General features: G+C 45.9%; 2 protein-coding genes across 5 annotated transcripts in view; one reads left to right on the forward strand and one right to left on the reverse strand.

Moving 5' to 3' along the window:
- Positions 1-3,719, forward strand: part of ZNF410 (zinc finger protein 410) — a 52,063-nt gene extending 48,344 nt beyond the window's left edge. For 2 of the 3 annotated variants that reach the window (XM_030319531.1, XM_030319530.1), the window contains one exon: positions 1,377-3,157. In XM_030319531.1, coding sequence (XP_030175391.1) covers positions 1,377-1,402 — 26 coding nt within the window. In that variant the 3' untranslated portion in view covers positions 1,403-3,157. Of the gene's footprint in view, positions 1-1,376 lie in introns of all 3 variants that reach the window. The other variant, XM_030319529.2, reaches the window with a different exon arrangement.
- Positions 3,407-15,461, reverse strand: FAM161B (FAM161 centrosomal protein B). Of its 2 annotated transcripts, none has more exons than XM_030319527.1 (9): positions 15,234-15,461; positions 12,768-13,090; positions 11,195-11,745; positions 9,278-9,624; positions 8,854-8,981; positions 6,774-6,938; positions 6,469-6,568; positions 4,440-4,615; positions 3,407-3,686 (listed from the first exon to the last, which is right to left on the reverse strand). In XM_030319527.1, exons 1-9 carry the CDS (start codon positions 15,285-15,287, stop codon positions 3,548-3,550), a joined length of 1,983 nt encoding a protein of 660 aa, XP_030175387.1. In that variant the 5' UTR covers positions 15,288-15,461; the 3' UTR covers positions 3,407-3,547. The 2 variants fall into 2 exon arrangements, with proteins under 2 accessions (XP_030175387.1, XP_030175388.1); XM_030319528.1 differs by having other exon boundaries at positions 4,440-4,582; positions 15,234-15,450.
- Between the last annotated feature and the right edge of the window lie 101 nt (positions 15,462-15,562).

Below are 15,562 nucleotides of genomic sequence, written 5' to 3' on the forward strand. Positions count from 1 at the left end.
TGAGTTCAAGCCCCGTTGTTGGGCATGGAGGTTACTTAAAAATAATTAAGTAATTTTTTAGCACTACTTAAAATTTTAAGTACTTAAAGCACTTTAAAGTACTTTAAGCACTACTTAAAAAAAAAAAAACAACTCTTCTTAAAAAATAAAAGAAATTATGGGAATTATATCAAAACTACATCTTATTCAAATGGTTCAGGTTGAACAATTTTTATTTGCCCTCGGTGTTACCCAGCCTTCTGCAAATCAGATAGAGGACTTATTGTGCAGGCCCAATTGGGACCCCAGGGCTTTGGGACCTCTGCTGACTAAAAGGCATCCCAAGTGGGGTTCTATAGCCACACTGAGCTCATATTCTCGAATGCAGGAACCAGTATAAATGATTGCCACCCAGCCTTCAATAAATCAGAATGTCTTCCAAAAAAGAAAGAAACAAATTACAAATTGTTTAAGATTTCTCATCAAGTGTCATTGCTAATTTGAGTGCCAATATCTGGATCTTGACCTGGATTTAAAAGACACCATTCTTACATCCTAACAACACAGCATCAAATGAAATTTGTGGTTTAAGTTTTTACATTTTTCTTTAAATTTTGTTTAAATTTCTTTAAATTCCATATTATTAAATTCTACTGTATAAATTACCTTTACCCAAATTGAGATCACCAAGTAAATCTATCCCCAGCTCAAGAATTTATCTGGTTATATTTTTACTAAGCCATTTTTATTCTGAATTTCACTGTGTTATTCCCATCTCATTTTCATAACAAAATGGAACTCCGTTTCATCAATTATACAGAACAACATTTCAACAGAAAGCCTTGAGTGTAGGGTAGAAAGTCTGTTTTGGCTGCCACCCTCTCGGAGTCTCAGGCTTTCTCTCTTCATCATAGGGAAGGCATTCTTTTGGACCCTGGGAATCCCTGGATTCCTTACGAGTGGGAACTCATATAGAACTCACTGGGGTAGCCTCCCATTCCTCTTACTTCTGCTTGAGCTTTCAGCCTGTACTTGGACTAACGCTGCCTGACAGGAGATTTGGGATTCCACCATTTCCGATATATCTGTTAAGTTCGGCATGCCTCCATCACTGACTAGTGAGTACATGACTACACAAACAATAGTTTGGCTTAGGGACTCGGGATACCTTATTGTCATAGTGAAAATGCCAGCATCATGGGCCAAAATGCTGTCCCAAGGCCAGGATATGAAAGAGATCTATCAGTCTACGTATGTCTCTTGCTTTGGAACTAGATACCCTTGACTTACCCCTGTAGTGCATTCCCCACTCCCACTTAAACCTTTTCCTTAGTATGAATTATTTTTCCTATTATTCAGTGGTAGCCTATTCCAGATTTGGTTTTAATCTTTTACAGTTACTAAACCAAGGAGATTTAACTGAAAGACGGACATGAGCATGGGTGTCAACTCCTGGAAGAGCAGCCCTGTCTGATCCCAGAGTGCACACAGTGGGAACAGGATGCTTATGGCTCACGATCTGCCAGAACCAAAATGAATCTGTGAAAGACAGGACCCCGCTCTGGCCTCTGTTCATCTTTCCTGACATAGAAGATGAATGTAGGAGAGCTTCTCTTCAAACTACATCTGATCCAGACAAGGAAGAAAGCAGTGAATGTGGGCTGGGTAACTGTACCTACCTCTCTTCCCACTATAAAATTTTGGGATGGACTTCTCCCAAAAGTGAATTTGATTATGTGTTGGCTGAAATTTCTTCAGTATGACTGTTGAGAAGGGGTTTTCCTTTGAAGAATTTTCATCCCAGACTCAGCTGTCTTTTCACATGGATAAACTAAGCCCTGCCACCAACCATAAAACTTCACCAAGAAGCTGAGCTTTCAAGATGCCTTGTTGCTTTGGAGAAGGGAGTGATGTCAATTCTGTTGTGGCATACTCCCTTTAGCAACCTGAGTAAGAGACTCTCTGCCACTGGGCTGCAAAAAAATAAATTACTTGAATCCCTACTTGGCCCAGGCTGAGGTACTATCTTGTCACATCCACCTCTACTTGGCCACTTTGCTTTCTTTGTTTATGGAATATACGATAGCATGTTAAAAGGGTTTTTTGGGTTTTTTTTTTTGTTTGTTTTTTTTTAAAGTTAACTATCACATGATTCAGAGCTTCAGTTGTTTTCCCTTTAAATAAACAAGACAGCCCAGTAAGTTCTTTGGCTCCTTGTTTTGGACAAAATTTGTTTTCTCAGAGAGGAGATTAAGAAAATAGTTCCGTCTTTCCCTTTAAGACAGGGCACCGATTTACCCTTTGGATTCCATACAGGTAAAACTGAGCCCAGGAGTCTTGGGGAACATGACATAAGCATCTTCATCTCTAACTAGCAAACCTAGATAGTAGTTATTGTAGTATCGCTCCGTCTTCACCAGAAAGGACCATGTCTGAGTCTGGAAAAATGGCAATAATATACTTTTGAATTTTCCAAAATGTTAAAACACGAGAAATTGGGGGCTTCTGGTAAGAACAGGCACTATTGCTATCATCCACAGCTACTGATAGAGAATAATTATCACTGGTGAGTAGAAAAGTATTTCAAAGACCGCTTACTAGTAGAAAATCATGGCTGTCAGAGAATTTTCACATTTATTGAAAATGAACCTCAGGCTTACACACATACCATGCACACAGTGGCATATTTTAAGCAGATAACAGGAAAAATTAACTGCCGTTTTAAATTCAGTAGTTATAGTTCTTAAGTTGTTAATGACATGCATAATCACCCTTTGTTATGTAGATTGAGTTCATGTCAATACCTTGTATTCTTAAAATGCCAATTTTTATTTTCTGTAGCCCTTACTTTTATACTAGAGCAGCGGTTCTTAACTGGGAACATTTTTGCCTGCCCACTGCCCCACATATGGCAATATCTAGGGACATTTTTGTCATAACTGGAGAGGGCATTACTGGCATCCAGTTAGTAGAAGCCAGGGATGCTGCTAACGTCCTACAATATACAGGACAGCTCCTTCTCCCAACACCCAACACCAACACACTCATCTGGCCCTAAATCAATAGTACTGAGGTTAAGAAACCATGTACTAGAAGTTGCAGACTTGTCTTCCTCCAAGTGTTTTGTTTTCCCACACAATATTTCTAAGTAATGTTTTAGTTGGTTGCCAACAGGAAATTCCTGGCTTCTGTTTGAAAACTCAGTTGGTGATCTGGCAATTCTGGGCCTGGGTTCTAGCTGTTAATAGTGTACCTTATACCCAGCCCATGTGATCCATTTGTTTCCTAACTGGCCCCTGTAGGCATTTGGGTGTGTGCTCCTTTTTTAAGTAGGAAGCCCAAGAAGCAAGAATGCTTAACTCCGCTCTGAATCCTCCACCCTGAGGCTTTTCACTTTGATCTGCTTAAACCATTCCCTGTTTGTTACCTGGTACTTTTTTTCTTGCTACTTTTCTTATCCTCATTCTCCAAGAGTAGCCATTGGCTCAAAAGCCAAGTTTTGCCTGCCTTGACTCAACCCCAAGTTAGTTACTTAATATTGAAAAGCAGTAATTTTAAGTGTTACTAATTAAGCAAGTGATTTGAAATTATCTAGCAATTCATGAGACAGCTTCTCCAGTTCTTTTTTGGGGCTTGTAGGCTGTTGTGGAGATTCTTCTAAATCCTGCTGTGGATTTCTGGTGCCGAGTTTTGTAGTTTCATGGGTGCTACAGAATAAATTAAAGCATTATGAAATAAAATGTTTGTAATTAAAGCATTATGTAAGGCTTAAGGATGGTTTCAACATTTTCATTATTTTATATGGGGTGTAAAGGGAAATTTAAATTTCTAGGGGGAGAACTGGGATAGGAATTAGGGGAGGAGCCATTAGGATTTAAGAAACAAAGTTGAGAATAATGGCAATAACTATGCTTTTCTTCTCCCTTTTGATACCAGTGGAGGGGTGGTGCTAATGAGTTACTTTTTAAAGAGTGCTAGATTTCAACAAGCCATGGTGATCATGCTGGGGGGGGAAGAGACAGGCTTTGCTTGTTTAGGATATTATACCTTTTATTATGCATCTTTAAAGGTTTTTACTTTCAATTACGCAAACAAAATAAAAAGTGTTAGAAAAGCAGTTTTATCATTTTATAGTAAGTAAAAATATATATGTTTGTCCCTCAAAAGTGAAGTAAAAATATTCTTGACTGATGGCCCTAGAACTAGAATTGGAAAAATGATCTGTTTCAAATCGAAGGAACCTAAACCTAACATACAATGGTTATATTTTATTAACAATAACAACTGCACTTATTCTCCCAATTTAAATATATTATCTGGAGATCTCTGGGTTAGTATTCTTTAAATACAGGATTGTGATCTCAAAATATGTGTGGCTGTTCTAAAGGTCCCTCCCAGTGGCATTACTAGGGATCGTAATCTGAGAGCCACAGGGTGACAGGAGCACGTGAGATTATTACCTGGGACATTCAGGGACTTCTGACTGCTCCTTCCATTGTACAGCCCTGGTGCCCTCACCCTTGTTCCTCACAAAGTCTTCATCCAGCCCAGCCTGCTTCAGGGTGTCTCGATACCATTGTTCTGCTTCTTTCCTAGCAAGGTCCTGTGGAATGGAAACAAATCTGCCGTAGCTGTCCTGTGAATTACAAGGTAATTCTAAATCACTTGCTTAATCCACAAGCCTAAAATTGTCCCCTAACCCAATCCCCATTAGTGCTGGGCACAGATTTACATGAAAATTCCTTAGAGCCTGTTTTCAAGCCTTAAAGAGCACTGGAACTACCTGAAGATCTTGTTATAATGTAGATTCTCATTTGGTAGGTCTTAGATAAGGTTCGAAACTCTGTGTCTAACACTCCCAGGAGATGCCAACTGTGAATTTGGGAGCCACACCTTTGAGAAGCAAGGATTTAGATTTTTGGACCACCAAGTAAGACTCAGATGAAAAAAAATGGACTAAAAATGTTTTAAGATTTAAAAGCAACCACGAGCACCTGGGTAGCTCAGTCAGTTAAGTGTCTGACTCTTGATTTTAGCTCCGGTCATGATCTCACAATATGTGAGCTCAAGCCCTGTGTAGGGCTCTCTGCCGGCAGTGCAAAGCCTGCTTGGAATTCTCTTTCTCTCCACCTCTCTCTGCCCCTCCCCCGCGCTTTCTCAAAATAAACTAAAAAAAATAAATAAATAAAAGCAATCAAGCCATCATCAGGAACACTAATATATAACAAATAGAAAATAAGCTGCACTAGTAACACTCTTAACAGGATAGATGGTCTGTATGTGGACCAGAAAAAGGTTATTTCTTTGTTTGTTTTAATTTAAATGTTTAGTAGCAAAATCATATAGAGCACTTTGTATTTTTCCTAGAGTGGTGAAAGATCTGTTGAGATCTGAGAGTGAGCTTTGCTGGAAAGAATTAACATAAAGAGGAGAGATCATTATGAGAGATTTTGAACAATGCAAGTTGCTAAGTAAATCCAGTCCAGACAGTCCAGCATGTGTGCAAGTGTGTGTGTGGTATGTATGGGGGTGGGGAGGGGTGGACTCAGGAAATGCCTAGATAACACACTGGCTGTAAGATGGAGATAATGTCCAGCAGTTGGAACCAGGTTACTAGGGAACTCCAACTTTTGTCTGAAACTAGAGAGAAGAGGGATCGACAGCCTGATACAGCCCAAAACTTCCAGGAATAGTGGCCTTTCTAAGGCTGTTCAGATAGCTCCAGAGCTCCCTTAAGGAGATCTCAACTGGATCCAACTTCCCTAAAAGTCTAGAGAACATCTTAAAATGATTCTTCATCCTGAAAGCCACTTAATCTGAAAAGGGCTTGTTGGGGTGCTTGTGAGCATCCCAACCTCTGGGGACCTATAAATGTGCCACAGCTCTAGAGGCTGGGGATGCCCAGGGCACCAGCACCGCAAGGGAAGGGATGATGTTAGTAAGTTAAAGATATTCTCACTAACACAGCCAGACTGTTACTGTGTATGTGGCATCTAGCCCTCAGTCTAGTGAAAGCTAGACTGTAGCGAACACTCCCAGAAGTGAAACACTTCACAGATGCCTCTGGAGTCTAGTCTTGGGTGAAATCAGTCCAAGCAACATTCACCATTGCACCACTTCTTTGGGCGGAAATTGGTAACAGGCTCAATTTTGAATCTCTGATCCTCAAGGAAATGTTTAATACCCAGATATTAAACTTTTCCATCATTTCTTTTTTTTAAGTGTTTATTTTTGAGAGAGAGAGAAAGATAGAGCATGAGTGATGGAGGGGCAGAGAGAGAGGGAGACACAGAATCCAAAGCAGGCTCCAGGCTGTGAGCTGTCAGCACCCAGCCTGACATGGGGCTCAAACTCAAGAACCATGAGATCATGCCCTGAGCCGAACTCAGAGGCTTAACTGACTGAGCCACCCAGGTGCCCCTCTGTTCCATCATTCCTAAAAGCACTTTCATCCAAGACTGAGAGAGAAGAGTGATGGCTTAGTTTTACCTTGGTAACTTGTTCAAAGAGATAGGGCCTTGTTTGTATTCTCTTCTTCATTTCTTCCAATTCTTTCTTATACTCTTTTGCTCTTTTACGGTCATTGTTCCTGGAATTAACAAGATTTTTAGAATGAATTCTTTTTCCAACCCTTCATTCCAATTAAGCAGAGTAATTCCCAAAGACACTGTAAATTCCTAACTGCCTAGCAAAACTAAATCCTTGATTGTGTGCGATTACAGGAGCCTACTTTCAAGGGCAATGATCTGTTGGATCCCAAGACAGATACCCTTTGGCACATGGGAGACACTGACCGATTCTCTTTCAGCTTTGCTTTGAACACTTCCTCCAGGCTTTTATGAGGATCCATGGCTTTTGCACGCAAGGTCACAGATCTAGACATCGCTTGACACTTCTTTTTGTGCATCTCCAACCACTGAGTACTCTCATCTGTTTTGTCCTTTTTTTCAAGTGAACTTCTGAAGAAAGGAGGCAAAAAACACACAGATGACCAACTTGAGTATATTAAAAGCACTCTTAGTAACCTCTGGAAAGTAAAATGGTGTTTTCTGTGAGTGGGGTAATTTACCACACTGGCGCTTCAGAAAGAATAGGATTCTGAGATTGGCAAATGAAGCCTTCCCAGCACTATGGACACGGTGATTTTCTGCCCCAGGGGAAGTTCAATAATTGAACCGAAATAAAATATCCTTAACACTAAGGCTTCTGGCCTGTCTGGAAACAATACTAATAGTTGCCATTTGCTGAGCTACTCTACTCTGAACCAAGAGCAGAAAAGAATCAAGTGCTTTATATCAATTATCTTTTGTAATCTCCAGAACTGCCCCATGAGGTAAGAACTGTAAGCCCCTCTTTTTATAGGTGAGGAGAGCGAGCCTCGGAGAGGATAAGCCACTCACTCAAAGCTACCCAGCATGCCAGTGGAAAAGCCAGGATTAGAACCAGTATGTCTGATTCCCAAGCCTTTGCCCCTGACCACTACACTGTAAACAGTGGGCTAGAAGGTGCCTGGTTTCGTGGTCCTTTGGGACCACAGAGAACTGGAAATAGGCCTCTTTCCATGCACAGTTTGGGGTTAACTTATAGCAAGCACTTAGTCTGTGTAAGTATCATTTGACAAGGTACTATAGAGGGAAAACAACTGGGCGCCTGGGTGGCTCAGTCTCACGTTCCAGCCCCGCATCAGGCTCTCTGCTGTTAGTACAGATCTCGCTTTGGATCCTCTGTCTCCCTTTCTCTCTGCTCCTACCCCACTCATGCTTTCTCTCAAAAATAAACATTTTTTAAAAAAAGAAAAAACACCACCAAGATTCTTGCTTGAAGGCATGAAAGTTTAGCCTGCTATTATATCAAACTCCCCACTGCTGGGAAGCAAATATGGATATCCCCTCGGGGGGCCAGCCTCTGGCCCATAAGGCCTACCTTATTGGGACCTCAGGACACCGATGCATTTAGCCTTGATTTAGTAGCTCTGACTATGACATTTGAAGAAGAAGGGAGTATCTCTTGGATTCTAAATATATTTCTAAAATCCCTGTTGTGGAGCCTAAAGAGCCAAGTTGGTTAGCCCCACAGGAAAGCACTAAGATGCTCGTCCTCTCCCAGCGCTAAACTGCTTGTTACACCACAACCTTTCGTGCTGACCTCATCTCAGAGGTCTAGTGGAGGAACTCTTGCTGGGGCGCTGGCTCGTCGAGAACAACACCATGACAGAGGCCAGTTAAAGAATGAAAAAGTAAGGAGGCTCCTGCTTCCCAACCGACTCTGCTAGTTCGGCTGAACTAGCAGAATCTCAGAGAATCTCAAATCTGTGCAGTGGATGCCTTCTCTTTGTGACAGGGTCAGCCACCTGCCAACAGGTTTCTCTGAATTCCTATTCCTAATGGCTTCCTCTCTCATCTGTGGGTCTTCACTTATGTTGTTCTCTCTGGAACTTTCTTTCTTTCCAGCCTTTGGCTAATTCCTCATTCTTCAGACATCTATTAAAGAGAACCCTGCCCCAGGCTGCCCAGAGCCTCCCAGGTCCCCTGTATTTCCCTGTCATTGCACTACTCACAAAGTAGTAGTTCTTTGATTTTCTATATTTCATACTAGCTATTAAACTATGGGCTCCATAAGGTATCTCCAGCCTTAACATCGTGACTGGCACAGAGTAAGTCCCCCATGAATGATGGCCAGATGTTCTCCATCACTACATGTGGAGAGTTACCTGCATTCCTGTCCTGATCAGTGAACTCCCTTCCACCCATTTAGGTCTCTGTAGTAACAGGAGAGGAGGCCCAGCAGCAGGATGGTTTCTAGCATTTGGGCCAGAATCCGAGCACTGACCACTGAACTTGGTCCTGGGCCAAGATCTCGAGCCTGACCACTCACCTGACTGCAGACTCCCTCCTCCTGGTGGCATCTGTGATGTGCACAGGGAGGGTGTTGGCAGAGAGAGAAGCAAGGCCACTCAGAGAACGACTCCTTGGCAGGGGTGTGGCTGGTGACTGTGGAGAGTCCTAGAAGAAACGAAGGCTGGTATTGGTGGGACAGCAACGTGTGATTAGTTTCTATTGTAAGGAGGATTCAATTTCAGTGAAGGACTAGTCAGACCAGGAATCTTTTTTTTTCCCCTGGGATTAAGGAAAGAGTAATGAGTTCCCAAGTTTATTACCAGGCCAAGAGTTGGATATCGATCCAACAGCTGAGCCAGTGTTTTTAAAAAACATGAGAAGTGCCGTATGTTGAGACCCGGCCCATTCCTGTATTTTGGGTCTCAGGCCAGGACCCTCCCGTAACTGCCCAGGGCTCTCACCCTCCTCTCTCCAGAGGTGGTGGTGTCACAGGGCCGCTGAGTGCGACGCAGGCTGCCGGTTCGCAGCAAGAAGGGCTTGTTGTGAGTCACCTCTCTGGTGTCCCTTCTCTTGGCAGCTCTTCTCTGGAAGGCCTTGTAAAGGCCCTCGTAGTCAGGGACGGCAGGATTCACACGAGGCTGGAATCCAAAGTCAGTCTGCAGAAACCCAAGCTTTTCCTTCTGGGTTCGGGTAGCTGTTCGAGGCTGGGGGTCAGCCCTGCTGCTGGAGGAGATGATAGGGGAGGAGGCCATCTGGAGCATGTCTAGGGCTCGCATCTGGATGCGAATTTTCCTGAAGAGCTCCGCTTCTGTGGAGAAAAGGTCAGGGTGGTGATGGGTGACAGGGGACCCCGCCTCATACCTAAAGGTTTGGAGAAGGTTCCCTCTAAAGCTCCAGTGCAGTATTGTGCTGGAGCCGATTGCCAGCTTTGCAGGATTTGTGAACCAGTTGACATATGGGAAGCTCCACCTTGGCCAGAATAGGTGTATTTTTACCAGGGAAAGTGGCAAACACTACAAATCAGCTTGCTGCTTCTTTTCTGGAGAGAGCTCATTCCTAAATGTTGACCAGGACACCCTGCCATGTGCCAGCAGGCTGCAGAGGCAGCCACCATTTACGTTTACTGAGCGCTTTCTGCGGTTCCTCCTTCAGAGGCCAAGCCGGAGGGGTGAGCCGGTCTCCTTGGCTCAAGGAGGGGCCCCGCCATCCACCCAGAGGCCCAGGTTATTGCCCAAATCATTCCTGCCTGCCTTCTCTCATCAGTCCCCCGTCCTGCAGTCTCCTCCTCTTTAACCATGTTCCGGCCTGGCCTCTCTTTACCATCCCTGCTGCTAATTTCAGTGTCTCCGCTGAACTGGTGACATAGTGTCCTATAGATCAGCATCCCTCCGGTCCTGTCCCTCCCCCTTAATCATCTCCACAGCATCAGAGTGATCTTTCCGAGCTGCAGATCTGATCCCGAGCCACCCTGTTTGACACCCTTCAGTTGGCTCCCCAGTGCCCTTGGGATAAAGTCCAAGTTTCCTCCCCCTCCCCCAGGTCTGGCCCATGCCCGCCTCTCCCTCCCTGCTCCCTCTTCTCTACCCTCCATCCTCCTCCCATCCCTTGAATGTGTTCAGCCTCCTCTTACCTCCATGCTGCTCTGATGCACTCTTCCTCTGTCTTCCCTGAATTGAACACACTGCTCATCCTTCAGGGTCAGCCTCTGTGCTCACTTTCCCTGGGGACCTTCCCTATCTGTCCCCACCGCCTCACCATGTCCTAAGTTAGGTCCCTCTGCTATGTGCTCTATATGACCCTGGAGGCTCCCACCTCTAATCCTTGCAAATGACTCATCACATTTGTAATTTTTTGCCTGTTATCTGTCTTCCTTCCTCCCTTGTCCACAAACTCCATGTCTGTTTATTGAACACAGAGGAGTGCCTGGGGCTTGACACATTACTAAATGAGTAAAGCCTGAGTCCTTTCATCGAACCACATTTCTTGAAATGTGCAGGTCACCAGGATGGGGGGGGCAGGCGGTAGGAGCTTCCCTCAGGGGCAGCTGGCGGTAGCACCGGCCCAAGCTGGTCCCTGGATGCCTCCCTGGTTCTCTGTTCTTGTACCTGTGCTGCTGCAGACACCTTCACACCCACTCACTGAGAGAGAGGTCATCAGGGCAAATTTGGAGAAGGCTGCATGACCTCTCACTCTCCACTCCTTACAGGGCTCCCCCATGATACAGACGGACCCAACCGGCATGGAGCGTGGCCTTGAGGCCCGTCCGCCCGAACAATGAACTTATCCCCAAGCCAGGCTGACCCCCCGAGCCTAAGTCTCCACGGCACGTCTTGGTACTCCCCAGGTAGGAGGCAGCAGGGTGGGAAGGATGTCTTTACCTTGGAGTTTGTCCCCGAGGGCTGGCTCCAGAATGGACTTGGGGATCCTTCTGGTGGCATTCTGCTTGGGGACGTTGGCCTTAGCTGTGGCAGCCAACTCCCTCTGTTTAGCAGCTTCTTTTCTCTGCTCCTCCTTCACGAGGAAGCTGAAGGGCTTCAGGGAAGAGAGGAGCCGTTCCTTCCTCTTCTGGATCCCTGCCTGCCTGCGGGCCTCATTGCGCTCCACGATCTCCTGGTAGAGGGGCAGGTAGACGTGTGCTGGCACAGGCTGTGCCCGGAACTGCCGCTGGCACTCGGCCTCCTCCTGGGCCTGCCTCTGGGCCTGGGTCCTCTCCTGCTCAAAGGAAGCAGGTGAGGCCAGCCACTGCGCCTTCTTCCGGGCCTCACGCAGTGTCATGCGGAACGGCCGCGGGACGGTGATGGTTGATGCCCAGGAGCTGATGCTTCTGTGCTGGGAGGGAGGCCTGGAGCCTGAAGGTGGCTGGGGCTGAACCTTGGGAGTGTCGGAGGGAAGGCTGCTCAGGGAGCTGCAGCACCGTGGGGAGCTGCACCTGGGGGGAGAAAGCAGCTGTGCGGAGGCCAGGCCAGGCTGGAGGCCCTTTCCTCCTCCTGCTCCTTCCCACACCTCCCTCCCAGAAGACGGCAGCTAGATCCTGAGCCTAACACAGCCCCGCAGGCGTCTGGGCCTATGCCTCGCTCCTTCCCTCAGGCCATCTAGCAGCCCTAGTTGGAAGTCTTTCCTCAGAATTGATTCAAGATTTGCCACTTTGCATTCTAATATTTTCCTTTAAAGATTTAATTTTTTAATGTTTAAAAAAATGTTTATGTATTTGAGAGAGAGAGAAGAGTGTGTGAGAGGGTGAGAGAGAATCCCAAGCAGGCTCCGCACTGTCAGCCCAGAGCCTGACTCCGGGTTCAGTCTCACGAACCGTGAGATCACGACCTGAGCCGAAATCAAGAGCTGAGTGTTTAACCGACTGAGCCACCCAGGTGCCCCTTAAAGATTTTCTTTTTAAGTAATCTCTACACCCAATGTGGGGCTCGAACTCACAACCCTAAGATCAAGAGTCTCACGTTCCACTGGTTGCCCTGCATTCCATTATCTTCATATGGGAGAGAGAACAGTGCAATGGTGCAGAGCAAGGCTTTGGAGTCAGACCCAGGTTCAAATCTTGCTTCAAACAATTACCAGCTGTGTGACCTTTGGCAGGGTTTGCTTGGAACCTCAATTTCCTCATCTGGAGAATGGCAAAAATAATAGCTACTTACAGGGTTAGTGGGAGGAGAAAATAAGATACGGTGTAGGCGCATATAACAGGGCTGGGCCAAGGTAAACGTACCTTGTTGCCATTCTCAGGGAGGTAGTGACAAAGGCATCCCTTTAATCAATTCGAGTGCTTCCAATGACTAAGGGTTATCCAAAGTGATTTAGGGCTGCTGGGTAGGAATCAGAACGTGTTTGGCTCCGAAGGTCTGATTCTGAGCTGGAGCCTCGGTAAGGGACAACTTTACTGAGGAAGAGGATGAGGCCCAGAGTCATGAAGAAGCTGTTGAACTGCAGGGCCTTCCTTACCTCGGAGACGCCGGGTACTGGGCCTCGGGCTTCACCCTGCATTTGTCTTGGAAGAAACTCTCCAGGTCCTCATCGTCTTCAGAGAAGTCCTCGCCACTGTCTGGGTGGTTCTCATAAAGGGATTCCAACAGGCACCACCTGCCTTTCGGCTTTAGTACCTGCAGGGTCTCATAAAAGCTCCCAGTGGAGTCCGAAGAATTAGAAACCGTCTCCTCCTCCGGGCTGAGGAAGTCATCGAGTGTGCCAGCCCTGGGCAAAACCAGTCCATCCCCAGACAGCTCTTCTTCCGTCTCTGTGTCTGGGGAGGATTTGGGGGGAAATATCTAAAACGAAACAGAAAAGACTGTGGGTCAACTATAATTTCAAATTTTCTCAAAGCCTAACTGTTAATTTCACTTTCAGTAGGTCTCTGTATATTAGCAACTGGGAAGGAACGAAGAAGAATCAGATGTATTCCTTGCTTTAAAGACATTTCACAAATTGGTATGTGGGCATATGCTTGGTTGAAGGGCAGGAAAGGGAAGCAGACGGCTAACGTTGGTTCCCTACTTCATGTGCGGTGAGCATTTGCAGAGTACTTACTCTGTATCATGCATTCTGCCCCCGGCACTCCAGGAATCCTACCCGTGACCTTGGCCACACTCTGGGCCTTGCCCTATTTGGGTTTCACCTACTTTTTTCCAGTCTTCTTTTTCCTGCTTCCTTTGTCTACACCTCTTCTTTCCTAATAGTCTACCTAATATCCCACCTGTTACTAGGAACGAGTAATCAACAGGACAGACAATGTGGTCTAGCTGAAAGAACAATGTCGTAGAAAGTGGAAACCCAACTGGGTTTAAGTACTCCATTCATTTAGAAAATAGTTTTTGGGTGTCTTATGTGCACGGAGCATTAGGCTGAGAACGAGTCAAGCACATGAAGCTTACATTCTAATGAGAGGGAGAGAGACAAGTATATGATAATAAATTCAATAAAAGCCATAAATTGTGACATTACACAGAGATGAAGTGGCTTTAGGAAGCTTTTCTGTTGATAAAATCCCATCACAAATGCCACTAGGAATGTATCTATAGTCAGAGTTAGGCTTATTAATTTATTGGAAAAATTACACCAGGAAAAATTACAGGGAACTTGTGTGGGGGCGGGGGGAAGAGTGGGGACTTTCAGTAAGAGGGTGGGGGAGGGGCTTTTTCTAGGGTTGGCTTCTCTTGAATGATTCTGAGGAAGAGAGTGGATCCCTCTGGATCCATTCTGGATGGATGCTGTCATGAAGAGGGCACACTTTGGTAAGTGGGTGACAGCAATTTTTATTGAAAAGGTAACTAGAACAAAGTGGAGCTGGGTAATTGGTAGTTAAGCATCATCATTTAGAAGGGGGTGTTGGTCTCTTTGTAGGCACACTGTGGCCCTTTGAGAAACACTGTTTTCTGCTAATCTGGCTGCTGGCCTCATTACAGTCTGAACTGGACTTTCTCAGTCCTGGGCTGATCTTTACTTTCTCGCTGTGGAGGAGTTTTGGACTGACATCTGATTGATGAGAGGGAGCCAGCCTTGCTAAGATCTGGGGTAAGAGGGTTCTGAGTTCTAAGGAACAGCAAATGCAAAAGCAGGGACCTGAGGCAGGAACAAACTTGACTCTTGGAGAGTTAGAAAGAGGGCCAGTGTGGCTGGAGGACAGTGGTATTCTCGAGATATCCTTAGAGAGGCTGGTGTGGGGCCAGGATTGGACTGTATACAATGACTAGTTGCGTCTAGGAAATCAGTGAGGCGTAGGCTGCTGCAGGCCTCCAGGTGATATTGGTGATGGTTTTCCTGGGTTCTCCAAGGTCCAGCTCTACTAGTGAAAAGAACACTAGATTCTGAGTCAAAGGTGTGTATGTGCTCCAGCCCTTGCTCTGCTACTGAGGAGCATGTGATCTTAGGGAAAAATTTTTAAAACGACTTTATTGAGACACCGTACAGTTCACACAACTCACTTACTGAAAGAGTACAACTCAGTTTTAGTACAGAGTTGTGCAACCGTCACAATTTTAGAGCATTTTAGTCACCCCCCCCCAAAGAAAGCCCATACCATTTAGCAGTCATTCCCTATTTTCCCTAGTCCTTTCGACCCTTCCTTCCCAGCCTGCCCTAAGCAACCACCAATCTACTTTCTGTATGGATTCTTCTGTGCCTCAGTTTTCTTTTCTACCAAATGGAGACAACAATAGTACTATTAGTCTTAGGGTAGTTGACAGGATAAGCGAAAACCGAGGGCCACTGCTGTGGGTCTATGAAGGGCCTAACATAACGCTCAACCCGTTAGAGAGTCCCTTGCGGGTCCCCAAACGCTGCTGATTTTAATCCCACACCTCTCCACGACACGCCCCTGACGTCTGTCTCCAAGGCAATGACAAACAGTTTCCTCTCTTTAGAGACTCCTTTCCGGGCGCAGACCGAATTCCTCTCCTTCTCTTTCTCTCTCACCTGCCGGCTCCACTGAGCGCCGCCGGAGGCTCCCGCAGGCCTCCCGACGGTCATCTTCTCCGCGGGGCAGAAAAAGAAGCGGCGTGCTATGCTTTAGCTGCGGTGGCTGCACTAGCTACGCGATCAGGTCTCTGATTGGCTCCCAGGCGGATGCCTGAACCAGTCCCCCTTCCCAGGGAGCCTCTAATTCTTCCCGCCCAAGTTGGCAAGGATCGCTTTCTGATTGGCCTACTCTTTGCGCATTCTATATCCGGTTCTAAAGCCGCAACTGAAGCAGCCAGTGATTGGAGGGCTCTGCTCCGGAAGTGCAGCAAAAGGAGGGCCTAGCG

This window comes from Lynx canadensis, chromosome B3 (genome assembly GCF_007474595.2).
Source record: "Lynx canadensis isolate LIC74 chromosome B3, mLynCan4.pri.v2, whole genome shotgun sequence".
Lineage (NCBI taxonomy): Eukaryota > Metazoa > Chordata > Mammalia > Carnivora > Felidae > Lynx > Lynx canadensis.